This window comes from Eucalyptus grandis, chromosome 2 (assembly GCF_016545825.1).
Source record: "Eucalyptus grandis isolate ANBG69807.140 chromosome 2, ASM1654582v1, whole genome shotgun sequence".
Classification (NCBI taxonomy): domain Eukaryota; kingdom Viridiplantae; phylum Streptophyta; class Magnoliopsida; order Myrtales; family Myrtaceae; genus Eucalyptus; species Eucalyptus grandis.
In genome coordinates this window covers 49,970,954-49,984,400 of record NC_052613.1, presented here as the reverse complement: position 1 = coordinate 49,984,400, position 13,447 = coordinate 49,970,954, and the positions used below count along the sequence as shown (strand labels likewise).

Genomic DNA, 13,447 nt, shown 5'->3' with positions numbered 1-13,447 from the left:
GCCGCGCTCGAGCATCCATGGTTGCGAGCTGAAGGTGAGTGCAGCCATGGTGGTGACTGGTGAGCACGAAGGAGACAGAGAAACGAGACAGGGAGAGAGACATGACATACATTGGGTGGAGAGAAAGAGAGAGAGATGGTGTAAAATGCATCGGGGAGAGGGGTGAAGAATTCTAAGGAAGCGATGCGTGCGTTGAAAATAAAGATGGGTCTTTTTTTTGGTCTGAAAATCGAGACACGTTTCCCCCATACAAAATAAAAATAAATAAAAAAAAAAAAAGGTAAAACTCAATCCAGACGTGATTAGTTTTTATGTTCATTATATATATTATTGACGGAGACATAAATATAATAATACCACCGCACCCTTTTCCACGTTCAGTCACCCTCACCCAAGGTGGGGGACACGAGCGTTCCATTCACGCGAAAATGCCAAAACGGTGTTGGTGGGGGAGGCGGAAACTTAAAATATTTAAAATATTTAAAATATTTGGAAAAGAGAAAAAGGTGAATTCAGAAGCGGAGGTTGAAGCGCATTGTGATTCGGGTGTTACTGTCCAGCGTCCAATCACCATCGTCTCTCTTATTTATCTCTCTCTCCTTCTCTCTCTATCACCTTGCTCTCCAGTCCCGCTACTCTCAGATCTCTCTCTCTCTCCTCCTCCTCCTCCTCCTCCTCCTCCGATCGATCCGATCCGCCGGCGATCGCCAAGGTAACGTCCTCGAGCTCCTGCGTAACCCTTAGATCTTTCCCGACCTTTCGATTCGCCGTTCGAGAGCAGCCTCCCCTCGCCGCTGCCGTCGGCTTATGCCGAGTCGATCTCGCGTCTCGTCCGTCGCGTCGAATCGCGTGCGCATCGTGAAATGCGTGCGGATCTGCTGGCGGCGTCGCCGTTGCTTTCTGCTCTTTTTTTTTCCCCCTTTTTACGCTTGCTGAGCTGCGGAGCGGTATTTTTTGATCGAGACTTCTGCGCTGCTCGAATGGATAGCTTTCGATAATGCACGTCGCCGTGCTCTCGTGGTGGCTTGACGTGCTCGGTCTGTTCGGTGGAGATCATTTCGCGCTTTCCGAGGTTCTGTAAGGCTTGCGATTCGCGATTGGGTCGCCGTCGCAGCTATAGGTGTGTGATGTTCGAAGCCTACGTGATGAGTCATTATCATGTAATAGTCGCATTTGCTCGATGGCCATTATCGGTGTGGATCTAGAATTGTTATAGTCCCCGCTTAGCCTGGAAATTAGTCCTGAGTTGTCCTCCGAAGCTTCGATTTGATGTGGTGAAAATTCGCGGGAGAAGGCAGGAGTAAGTTGTAGTGAAGACGGTGTGGTAGAAATTCATAGCTTCCCAGTAGAGTTCCGTAGATTGATCGAACCTTATATGTCTCGGGACAGGGTTCGTACAAGTGTTTGAAATTTGAATTCCTGAAAGGAACTTTTTTTCCTTCTCATTATTGCTATCTGTTCTTTGAAAGACTCTCTCTTTCTCTGTAGGTTAAGTGGGCTATAGCTTTTGCTCTGTTCCGTCGATCATGGAAAAACTTGCGCTTGATTGAAAACTTCTGTTAAAGATGTGTTCTCCAGTTTACTCTTTATACTTGATGCTTATTTTCCGAGTTGCATGTCAACTTTTGCATGGAGTTCTACGTGGATTCAAATTGAATAGACTGAATTTGTCCTTATGGTTTTTAATTTATTGTTTTTTCCGAAGTCAAAAGTGTCCGAGTTATCTGGATCTAAGCTAAACATCTTCTCTGTTCATCTCTTGATTATTTCAGCCATTGAAGTTCTCTCCATTATAAGCATGATCGGAGTATTGAAAATTTCCTTTTGTAGAGGAACGAATTTTGTTCTGACTCTAAAATTCTTCTTTTCGTAAAGAGGTGTGAGGCTCACGATTGAAGGAATTTATCATGAGCTTTGCTTCCAGATTCCATAACTTTGTTTTTTTCATATGGATGTGTTGCTTGAGCAAGGTGCTTAAATGAGGGAATAGAAACATTTGCTTTTTGTCACATGAGGTCCTTGGATTATTACAATGTTCTTGATCTTATCTCTTGTGGTCACCTGTTGTCACGTACCTAGTCCATTTTCTCCTGTCATTGTGCTCCATGGATAGTCTAGCAATCATATACCATGAGAGAAAACTCATGTAGGACTAAAATTTTCTGTGCATATTAGTAAGGTATAGCTAGTATCACAGGTGTTTGTGCCTTTCTGCCCTTTTGCTTTAGCTTTTAAGATTTGTATTTTATTTGATATGAACAAATCATATCTTGAACAAAAAAAAACAAATCATATCTTGAACAAATGAAATAGCATTGAAGCTCATGTAGAATCCATGACAAGAAGCTGGGGGATACATCGTAAAGGGGTTGCTTTCTCGTGAAAGTACTTTTGTAGTTTCTTGTTTTAAATTCAATGGTAACTCTAACTCATGATTTGACTGAGTTCGATTTCTGAAGTTAGTAGGCAGAGGAAATCACCCTTAGTCGAAACATGTTTTGTTTAATAACAGGAGAGCGCTGTCACGTGATCATACATTGGTAATTGTCAGAAGTTCTCTTTATGGCAGTGATAATTGCCACTTCATTTGAGTCTTTGTAGGGAATGATTTAATGTTGTGCATATACAAGGGTGAATTGACAGTTTGTGAATGGAAGAACAGATGAAAATTCGGATTACTTGTTTAATGGCGCTTTGAAACCACTTTCTAGTGTCCGTGTTGGTTCACTGTTTTATGTTGGCATCTTTCTTTGATTCCATTCCATCCCATGTTCAGCTCTAGAGATATCTGTAGGTGTGGTCGATTGATCTTTTCCAGAATTCCTCTTGATCTTCTGCTGCTTTTCCTCTTTTTGCTTTTCCTTGTATCCAGAGCTTCAAGAAAGTAGGCGCAATGGGTCGTGGAGTTAGCAGTGGTGGAGGACAGAGTTCTTTGGGCTACCTTTTCGGTAGTGGAGAGGCTCCAAAGGCAGCTGCAAGCAGTCCTCAGACTGCTCCGGCTGAGGTGGATAATCCACCTCCCTCAAAACCTGCGGTTGTTTCTCCTCCAGTAGATGTTACCAAGCAGATTCCTGCTGGGATTCATAGTACTTCCTCAAACAACTACATGAGAGCTGATGGTCAGAACACGGGCAACTTCCTCACGGTAAATTTCTAGCCATGACAGCTTTGTCATTCAACATTTTAGAGGATAACTGTTTTAGCAACTTTAGTGAGTATTTGCCAACTAAAGTCTTATACCTGGAGAGATAATTGGGAGGATTATAACCATGTTATACAGGTAACTCACAGAAGTTTTTGTCAGTGTGATATTTGAACTTTCATTTTAATATAACTCACATTCTGCTTGCTTTCCGAGGGAAGTTATATTGCTTATTTGATTGTGATGTCGCTATAACTTGATATTTCATTTGTAGAGTGGAGGCCTTTTGCTAGTGAACTCTAGGACAGTGTCAGCGGAGGGTGCAACCATTTTTGCTAACAAGAATAAAGAACAGTACCTTTGATTCTTTTACTGCCTGTGGAATCTATTTGATTGCATGTGAAACATGTCTCCTCTTTTTTGTGAAAATGCAAAACTTGTATGCTTGTTTGCTGTCGTCCACACAATGTTAATACTTAATGTAAGCTTGTTCTCTCTTTAGCATGGTCAAGCAAGTCAAAATTCTTCAGTCAGTTTTTTGCAAAACTTAAGGGTGCATCCTTAAGGTACAAGAAGAGAAAAATCTTTGCCATAAGGAATACAATGACGTGAAGTGCCTACTTTTTGATCAATTCTAAGTTTTATGAGGAGTCTTAACTGACATAGTTTTAGACTTGTTTTTATCCAATCAAAATCCGTTTTGGGGTTTCCTGGTTCTGTTTCTTAGGTCATGTCATCCAAGAAGTGGCCAATTATTCCACTTTTCGCACAGATGTTGCAAGCTCAAAAGTTTAATCCTTCTTCAAATTTCTTTTGCCATAATTAATTGCAGTGGGGTAACTTTTGAACTTAGAGAGGTCCACATGTTCGGAAGCTCTTGCTTGTCAGTACAGGTTTGAGCTGGTACTGGATAACATTGTCGTTAGATAGCAAAGTCTGGTTGTAGATCCGCATGTTCATTTCTGAAATTGAACAATTTTGTAGAGGAGGTGGGATCATAAATAACATCGAGAAGTCCAAAGTTTGACCTCAATGTCCTCTATATTCTTAGATATATGTAACTGAAATGATCATTTTCGAAAGAATTTAATTACACTAATGCGTTCATATGGATGCTGCTTTATCTCCCTTCAATTAACTAGACCCTTCCTCGCATGCATGGCCCTTTTTTAAAATGATGTGTTGTTAGAGGAACTTATTAATTCATGAAGTGTCTAAAGAGGCAACGTAGGACATCATTGATGATTGTTTATAGATGGATTTCATGCCGATTTATGCATCCAGTGGAGTTAGGTAAGTCCTTGACATTGTGTGGACTTTGGTTTCTCGTTATGGGGTATAGACAAAAGTATATCATCTTGTCATATATTCTGGAACATTGTTCCAGGCAGATTAGTTTTGTCTATACACCTGCTAAATGTTTTGGTCCTTTGACCACCCCCAGGCAGATTAGTGCCCATTTCTTACAAGCCCCCAATGTACTTGCCTGCTGAGGATTTTTTCTGGTTGCCAAGTAGTGTTATCCTGGGCCTTCAGGATAAAGCTCTGGATTGTCCTGACACCTTGTAAGATAGGGGCAAATTCTTGCCTGGACCTGGATCCACAATGACTATATTCATCATGGCATGTGATCCTTTGTGCCTTTTTTTCTCAATCCCCACCGATCAAATGCTGTTAGCCTTAGGTCCACGGACTGGGGTACATGTAGAAGAATCTTGATAGGGCATGTCGTGCTGATACTTTAAGCTTTACGCAGTGTGCAAGAATGTCAGATTCTCCAGTACTTTTGGCACCTTCCTTTCTCTTGTTGATCAGTCCTGCCGTCAATGGCCTTATTTAATAGTCTTATGAGATCATAAAGCATTTCCACTGTACTGTTGTCAAGAAACCTTATGGCTTGCTGGACCCTGTCAATTGGGTATCGGAATAGTCCGGAATGTCACGGCATTGGCATGTAGCTTGTTCTGTGAAGTATATCGTGTAGGGTATGAAACATTAGCCGTCACATGAGGTTTTCTCCCTAAGCCTGAAGGTTGTCTTATATCTTCTGGAATTTTGATGAGGTTGGAAGAAAGGTTTCTGTTTTGCCTTCTAAGGCTAAATTGTAGTCCTTTGGCTACTCATCTGACTTTTGTTCAGCATGGATTTATCCAGTTCATTGATGACCTGAGTTGTACGTGCAGGATCGGCCCTCGACCAAGGTCCACAATGCCCCTGGGGGCGGATCATCTCTGGACTACCTTTTCGGTGGCGCAGGTAAGTGAGTCTGGACAGGCCTTTGCGCATGTCTCCTCAATTGGAGGTTACCGCTGAAAAGATCCAAGTGGAGCCTGTGACTTTGGACAATCGAGTGCTTTTATTGTTTTGTAATCCGAGTACTGAAACTTTACTGCATCAAGTTGTGTAATATGTTTGATGTGGTTGCTGTTTTTTTGTTGGACTGCAATTTGAAGCAAAATATCAGCTTGCGCAGCAGGTGCATATACGTCTGCTGCGAATCTTGATATCAGCAGAACTTGTTTTCTTCAATCCATTAATTTTTACATTTTGCGACTTTGCGCCGTTTCTCCTGTGATACTACACATTAGTATGGGAAAGCTAGTATTATTTGTCAAATTACAATTAAAAAAATAGTTATTGCTTTTCCTAAAATTCTTTCAATTCAAAATTTGAAAGTGAAAGAATTGTTCTCAATTATAAGATATATTGAGAAATTCGTGTATGATTTGTCATTTAATTATGTGACGTTTTTATGCGAAAGGTAGCACGAAGAAAATATTTCAAATTCCATTTTTCACTTCTAAGGTGGATGCTTCTAACAGGGTAGGAAGAATTTGTTGCGGATCAATTTTGTGGGGGAAAATAATTCTCAGGACGAATGAAATGTGTATATTTTATCTTTACTCGTTCGTATTTTGCATTTGCGAAATAAAAGAAAAACAGAAGAATAGCCTTCTCAATAGATTAAGCAAACATTTGACGGGAATTGAATCCTAGCTCAGCGAATACAATCTTATTATGTGATAAATGTCTGTGGCTACCTTATTAGTATACCTCAATTTCATTATCAATCTCACATATGAAAAAAAAAAAAAAAAAAAAAACCATATTTCAGAAACATGTGCCACAATTGTGGTAAAAAATCTCATTTATAATGGAAGACTAGTTTGAGCCGTGCACATTACGGGAGTCACGGCATAATCTATATAAACTTATACTGATCACGCAAATTATTGTATGTAAATCGCAGTGTATCGTTTTAGCACCATCCATTGTAATTGGTTCCCGTCACGTGCTTGCTTGCTTGCTTGTCTTTTAACTGGAATTATGTAGCGAATGAATCATGGGTGGGTTGGCTTGTGCTTGTAAGCTTTGCTGCATCGTGTAGAGGGAGTCAGCTCATGTAGTTAAAGTCTCGATGTTGTATCGAATGGTCAGTAATCGGACCAATATTTCATCTTAGATATAAGACTTTCATGGTAACAAATGTAAGGGCTAGTGAATGTAATTCATCCCACTCAAAAGCTGTCAAAATATGGGTCACAAATTCATATATCTAACTTTTAGTTATTAAAAAATGTCATAAATGAGTCAATTTTAACTTAAAATATGGATTAAAATGAGTGCTAAAGAAGAAAGTTAGAAAAAAAGAGGTGGATTGTGGTGAGTTAAATAACAAATTCATTTTTGATCCAAATTAAATCTTCATTTACGTTTTAAAAATGAGTGACGTAAAAAATATTTTTTCAAAATAATAACTTATATCACTTCTAAAAATGAATGAATGAACAAACAATATTCTCATCATTTATAATAATGTATAAATATAAATTATTAATAAATATTTTAAATAATCGTTTAATTTTTTTTTTTTATTACTCGAAACAGACGAGCCTAAATCTGTCCTACCTCCTCTGTTCTGTCTCCACGGCGAAGTAGCACCACCGCCCACCGCCCCCTCTCTCTCTCCTCTCTCTCTCTCTCTCTCTTTCGTGCCCTGTTTCTTGGATGATCAGTGCTGCCAATTTCAGGCGAACAATCGTAACTCGAAGGTACATCTCGTGATTCCCTCCTCATGTCCGCGTCAAACTTTCCATTCGTTTTGTTTCGACTTGTTCGTTTCCCTCGCTGATTCGGCCATTTTCGGCTGCGATGCTGAAACACCCGCTGAATGCCGGATTAGGTGTCGTGATTATAAGATATTATCATGTGCCTAGAAGTACTTTGAAGGAGGCTGGGCTTCTGTCGCTGTTCAATCGTAGATTCTTGTGCGATCTGATTGGCTTCTGGAAACCGTCTCGTAATCTCTAGTTTTGTATATCATTTTGGCTCACAAAGTTGAAGCACCCCTTTCTTTGCTTGTCTTTCATGCCCTTTTCTTTTTTGGTTGTGTGACTCCTGATTTTGAACGGTGGATGCTTGATTGTTCCATTAGGCGGTTGCGCTGATTAGTCACAACCTGTTCGATGGTATTCTCATGAGAGCGAATTGGGATGAGGGCTCGCATAAAGTTTTGAATTTTATGCGTCCCGTGAAAGTTCCAAGCAAGTGATTATTGTTTGACTTTAGATGACTTTGCGCCTTAGGGAGCAGCTGGATAAATTAGTATTTTGAGTCGATCATCATAAGAGGTGCGACTTGGAAGGATTGTGAACAGAAATCAAGTAACTCAAGTTTTTCTAGAGTTTAGAGCATTTGAAGCTACTCAAACTGAACTTGTGTTTTGTGAAGGCAGAGCATTTTCTTGGTTCCTCTTGTATCATCAGAAAACATTCTTGTCAGTGTTTGACAATGAACTCGGTGCATGTTTGAAGAGTTTTTATAAGAAAAAGTTATTTTCATGTCAATGGTTAGCTGTTCAAACTTTCTCTTATCATTAAAAGTATTTCAATTTATAGGATTTTTATGTTCTTTATTTTATATACTAATTTTTTTTATTGTTTAATTTACTTTTTAATTTGATGAGGAGTTTTTATCCGAGTAGCATATAGAAGTGGGTTAAATGGGTGATTATGGGTTTTCCTAGATTGGGTTAAATATTAATGTGTTTTAGTAATATTGATTGGCTCGGTTATGGGTCATTAGATTTACATTACATGGAAATGAGTCAATATGGGTTGGACCATTTTCTACTCGACCCAAATATGACATCTAAAAGTTGAAATCTGAAGATGTTAAGCTTGATGCTGCTATATTTTAGTCTGCAGACATCTGAAAGTTGAAACTTGTGGATTACAGGGTAAGTAGAAAGAGCTGGTAATCACTTTCCTGGAGTTAAAATTTGGATGTGTCATTAAAAAATTGTAGCTTCAAGTGGATTCTATTGGATGACAGAATATCTCAGTGATAAAAACCTGTAGGGCATCTCTGGTTTTTTTAGTATTTTTATGCTTTATTGATGTGAATCATTCAACGGAATCACGATGGAGTAGCTTCTTCTTTGCATGAGCCAAATTGCCATTCTTTTTCCTACTGTTACCATCTTGTAGTCTCTTAGTGTAACTACTTTTTCCTAATTTTACTCCTTGGAGTAGCTTTCTATTTTCCACAAGCCAACTTGGATGTGAAGTTCTATATCAATTACAAGTAATTAATATCTTCACTAGAGGCATCTTTTTAGTGAGAAATTGACAATTATATTAGACTCTAATTATGGTCACATATATTATATTCTTGTGTATTAGATTAAAGGTTTCACTGGCACTTTGATTGTCTTTGTAGATCTTTCAAGTTGGACGGTGTGGCATCTTATATTGTTTATTCATGTAATGTGGCTGCCTCAGTTTTGAATCTATTGATCTATTGCTATTATAGTGGCAGCAACAGTTTGAAAGCATGTCCTTGTTGGCGTATCTTGTGTTCTTCCAAGCATCATGGTGAACATTTTCTTAGGTTTTGGATCATATGAATGAGTTTTTGTTTGTCATTGGATTGTTAGATAATTGGAGCGATATTAGCCATGATAGGAGGTGCTCGCGTCCACCTCAATAGGTGGCAGCAAGCAGCAGTTGCTGTAGGTTCGGCTGTGGGTGCATTGCTTGACCCTCGAAGAGCAGATCTTATAGCGGCTCTTGGTGAGACAACTGGCAAGCCTGCTTTTGAGAGAGTCCTTGAGAGGATGAAGAGGAGTCCAGAAGGCAGAGTAAGTTTCTTAATTCATCTCAACTGTTTTTAACTCTTAGTATATGTATTGTGGTTTTATATGCAATTAAACGTGAAAGAAGAAATTATTACACATGAGTGATTGTAAGGCTGACACTGTACATGGGATGTGCAGTATTTTGGTGAGAAACTATTAATTGGTTAAATTATAGATAACTAATCGCAAGTTAGTGATCCAGACATTCTGATTTTAATTTGTCTTATGGCATGTCTTTGGGGACTATTTTTTGGACTATTAATTGGTTGAACTTATGCTGTTCACTCATGGCATGTCTTTGGTACCAGAAGAACACTGTCTGAGATTCTTTACATGAATTTTGGGCTGTTCGCTTCAGATGTGTCTTAGCATACCTAATTATGTTCTGTACTTGCTGAACTTGTGCTGATCTGTGTTGAGGTGCAACTTTCTAACATTCTGAAATTATACTTTGAACAGTCATACTGTCTTTTTTAGTATTGGAGTGTCTGACTAAAAATTTCAAGTCTTAGAGGGCATCCAGCTGGAAATGAGATGCCATTGTGGTTTTTCTTCTCATTGACACTGGAACTTCACACTTACCTCTACAAGTTCTCTTAGAACTTAGTAGCATTTTTTTCAGAACTCAACCTGCTTTATTCTCGGAGGACTAGTATGTCTGATGTGTCTCTGCTCTGCATTTTCTCTATTGCATGAGCTGGCCAGTAACTAAACCCATGTTCAAGACAATTGATCTTTTGTTTATATTGGCACCTACCTTACTGACAAAATCAAATGGGATCCTTCAAGATAGTGATACGTTTTTATTGTCATCTTTTGTTCTTTTTTGGGTTGGTTTGAATTGTCATCTTAAAAATTACTTCCTACAGCTTAGTACCAAGCCATCCAGTGTCAAGAGTTTCTTGTTTCTTGAGACATCATTTAGTTTATTGAGTCTCCATTTCATTTCTGAACTCCAATTAGATAAAATCCTGTTTTGGCAGGCAGTTCTATTGGACCGACCCCGAGTAATATCTACTGAGGTCAGTCACGCATGGGACCTACCAGAGAACACATTTGGTGCTGCATACGCCAAGTTTATGGGATCCAGGAACTTTTCCCCGGATGACCGGCCACCTGTGCGGTTCATGGAGACTGATGAATTGGCATATGTGGCCATGCGGGCTCGAGAGGTGCACGACTTTTGGCACACTTTGTTTGGTCTCCCAACTAATTTGATTGGTGAGTCAGCTCTTAAGGTGATAGAGTTCGAGCAGATGTACCTGCCTATGTGCTTCCTATCTGTTTTAGGAGGCACAGCGAGATTCAATGAGAAGCAAAGGGCTTTGTTCTTCCAGCATTACTTCCCATGGGCACTTCAGGCAGGTATGAGGTGCACGGACCTCATGTGTCTATATTATGAACGGCACTTCCACGAGGATTTGGAAGACGTTCGAAGTAGATGGGGCATAGTTCTTGCACCTGCTGCGCCTAAATAAAGAGCTGTCTGAACTTTCTGCAATTTTCACTACATTGACATCTATAGATACATTGGCACGGACCGAAGTGATAGTGACGCGTGTTCCTCAAGCCTCTGCATGAGATTTTGTGCCCCTTGACTCTCTTGAGTCACCAGGCGCTTTTGTTGTTTTGACAGAAAACTAAACCGGAGATGTTTTGTTATCAGGACCTACGGCCCTTTTCCCTTTTCTGCATAGCAATATGGGGTGCGGCTTCCAATTTGTACAGGACTATGACTTAATGCTGCACTTTTTTGTCTGTATATCTTCTCCTTCAGACTCTTGTACCGTTGTCGAAACCAAAATGAGAGCAGAAATAATTTTTTTTAAAGAACATATGTATGTGCTCTAATCTTCTCGACGATGGTCGAAGAAGCAATTACGGCGGACAGAAAATGAAAGGAAAACACACATCGAAGTGAGATCGTCGTGTAGGGTCGTGACATCTTGCGAGGAATTCTGGTACGGTCTGCGACGAAACTGAACCGAATTTAGTACTCCAGCACCACATTGAACAGTGATAAAAGTAGATCACACCTCCCCAAAAGTCAGCAACGAAACGAATTAGACTGTCTTTGTGTACACATCACATGCAACTCGAACGGGAAGGTCAAGGTTGGCGCCAAAAGATTTTCATCGGTCGGAGGAGCTTTCTTCGTCGTCGTGTTGCTCTGCTCCGTTCGATCCGGTCGCCCCCCCTTTTGCTCGTAGTTCGCGATCTCAGATCGTTCCTACCGTTCGGATCATCCGAAACGTTCAGGCGAAGATAGGGAAATCCGACCTGGCCGTCCCCCCAAATCCATCACTTCCGTTCATTCATTCACGTTTGCTCTTCAAAGAAGAAGAAGAAGAAGAAGCAGCAGCAGCACTGCGGCGCTGCCTCTCCAGCTTTAAACTTCCCACGCCGTCTTCTCATCCCTTCCGACTCATGAGATCCCTGTTCCGCCTCCCCACGCCCTCCCTCTGCGATTTCCCCAGAATCTCTCCCTCGCCGCAGCCTCCTTCGCCACCTCACTCCTCCCCGCGCCCGCCACCTGCTCGACCCTTTGCCCCAACGAAGACCCGCCCCAGGACTCCGCCGGCCTGCTCCGCCAATGGGGCTGCAGCGACGACGACATCTCGAGGCTGTTCTCCCGCCGCCCTTCCCTCCGCAGGGCCAACCTCGGCCGCCTCCGCTCCAAGCTCCAGATACTGACCGACGTGGGCATCACGGGTCCCGACCTCGTCAAGGTCATCCACTGCCGCCCTCGCTTCCTCAGCTGCCGCATCAACAACCACCTCGAGGACCGACTCCAGTACTTCGTCTCCCTCTTCGGCTCCAAGGAAGTCCTCCGCAGGGCCATCGTTCGCAACCCTTCCATCCTCACCTACGACTTCCCCGGCAGGATTCAGGACATCGTCGACCTGTACGAGAAGATGGGCGTCGGCAAGGAGGACTTGGTCCTCATGCTCATGTCTCGCCCCACTTTGATACCCCGTACTTCTCTGGAGGATGAGAAGATGGAGTACATTCGCCGGACCGGGGTTCCCCGGAACTCCAAGTCTTATAAATATGTGGTGACCATCATGGCCATCTCCAGGCTGACCACCATCCGTGAAAAGGTGGCTAATTTGGAGAAGTTTGGGTTCTCAGAGGAGGAGGTGTTGAGCCTATTCGGTCGCTCCCCTTTTATGCTCACCTTCTCCATTGATAAGATCCAAAGGAACATGACTTTCATTCTCGGAATCATGAAGCTCCCTGCAAAGGTGATTTTCGAACACCCATTTCTCTTGCACTGTAATTTGGAGAACGTGCTGAGGCCGCGTGTTCTTCTCGCTGCCAAGATTCAGGACATGGGTCTCTCTCCTCAAATCCAAGGCCCTACCATCTTCAGGGCTCTCAGAATGACGGAGAGCAGATTCTTAAAAGCATTTGTTGGGTGTCATACGGGAGATGTTGCCAATGAGTTGATGGAGTTATACAACACCGTCAAAGGTGTTAAGCGATTGGCTGAAGCCTCGAAGAAGAACTATACCAAAGGATTCCCTTTCTGAAGGATTTCGATTTTGATGCCAGCGAATTTGAGACTTGAGAGAGTGTCACTTACACCGAGACACCAAATATTCATTATTTATTTATTTCAGAATGGGGCTCTAAAAATGAAATATGGAGAGCTTACTGTCGCTGCATCTCTTGCTCGCCCCTCCTCAGGTCTCTTTTTATTTCTCTATGGCAATTTGTGTACCTTGCTTTGTTTCCATTGACAAGGATATAACTTTGTTGCGATATCAAGGATTTTTCCTATGTTTCTGATTATATTGGTGCGTTCTATTTGTTCTCAACTCTGCTGTAATCTATCTGAAGATTAGTGGTAGGAATTGCCCAACGGTAGTTACACGTGCTCGCTAGATCTGTGATTCCATTTACATCCGGAAAGTCATTACCTCCAGTTTGGCTGGTGCTCGTTGCTGTTCGCTAACATGTGTGTTGCTAGGATTCTGGCATTCTGTTCTAAGTGATTGTCTGCTGAGCTGTTTTGCCCTTTTTCCTCTGGCTCATCAATGGTTTACCTGGGAGTTCGAAAATTCATTTGATTCTGCTCAGCTGTATAAAGATGGGGCTGCATGAGCTTGAACAGGGAAGACCATGAAACTAAGCGTTGGTATTATGTCCAGAAGTTGGCACAA

At 41.4% G+C, this 13,447-nt stretch overlaps 3 protein-coding genes across 5 annotated transcripts; all 3 read left to right on the top strand.

Moving 5' to 3' along the window:
* The first annotated feature begins 521 nt into the window (after window positions 1-521).
* On the top strand, window positions 522-5,695 carry LOC104433374 (protein SPIRAL1-like 2). 2 transcript variants are annotated; one of them, XM_010046091.3, is made up of 3 exons: window positions 522-712; window positions 2,873-3,145; window positions 5,326-5,695. In XM_010046091.3, exons 2-3 carry the CDS (start codon window positions 2,894-2,896, stop codon window positions 5,404-5,406), a joined length of 333 nt encoding a protein of 110 aa, XP_010044393.1. In that variant the 5' UTR covers window positions 522-712; window positions 2,873-2,893; the 3' UTR covers window positions 5,407-5,695. The 2 variants fall into 2 exon arrangements, with proteins under 2 accessions (XP_010044393.1, XP_010044394.1); XM_010046092.2 differs by lacking the exon at window positions 522-712 and adding an exon at window positions 1,261-1,300.
* Window positions 5,696-7,084: 1,389 nt separating this feature from the next.
* LOC104433371 (ubiquinone biosynthesis protein COQ4 homolog, mitochondrial) lies at window positions 7,085-11,114 on the top strand. 2 transcript variants are annotated; one of them, XM_010046089.3, is made up of 3 exons: window positions 7,085-7,194; window positions 9,081-9,284; window positions 10,265-11,114. In XM_010046089.3, the coding sequence occupies exons 2-3, from the start codon at window positions 9,102-9,104 to the stop codon at window positions 10,757-10,759; spliced, it is 678 nt and encodes a 225-aa protein (XP_010044391.1). In that variant the 5' UTR covers window positions 7,085-7,194; window positions 9,081-9,101; the 3' UTR covers window positions 10,760-11,114. The 2 variants fall into 2 exon arrangements, with proteins under 2 accessions (XP_010044391.1, XP_039163214.1); XM_039307280.1 differs by lacking the exon at window positions 7,085-7,194 and adding an exon at window positions 7,262-7,442.
* Window positions 11,115-11,680: 566 nt separating this feature from the next.
* On the top strand, window positions 11,681-13,076 carry LOC104433372 (the record flags this gene model as incomplete). Its single annotated transcript, XM_039307281.1, has 1 exon — window positions 11,681-13,076. A coding segment is annotated over one exon (1,134 nt), but the record flags the coding sequence as incomplete, so codon positions are not given.
* Between the last annotated feature and the right edge of the window lie 371 nt (window positions 13,077-13,447).

Excerpts from the sequence above, each read along its gene's own strand:
- LOC104433374 (XM_010046091.3), top strand. The coding sequence starts at position 2,894 with ATGGGTCGTGGAGTTAGCAGTGGTGGAGGACAGAGTTCTTTGGGCTAC. Across the intron at positions 3,146-5,325 it reads ACACGGGCAACTTCCTCACG|GATCGGCCCTCGACCAAGGT; the intron begins GTAAATTTCTAG and ends TTGTACGTGCAG.
- LOC104433371 (XM_010046089.3), top strand. The coding sequence starts at position 9,102 with ATGATAGGAGGTGCTCGCGTCCACCTCAATAGGTGGCAGCAAGCAGCA. Across the intron at positions 9,285-10,264 it reads AGAGGAGTCCAGAAGGCAGA|GCAGTTCTATTGGACCGACC; the intron begins GTAAGTTTCTTA and ends CTGTTTTGGCAG.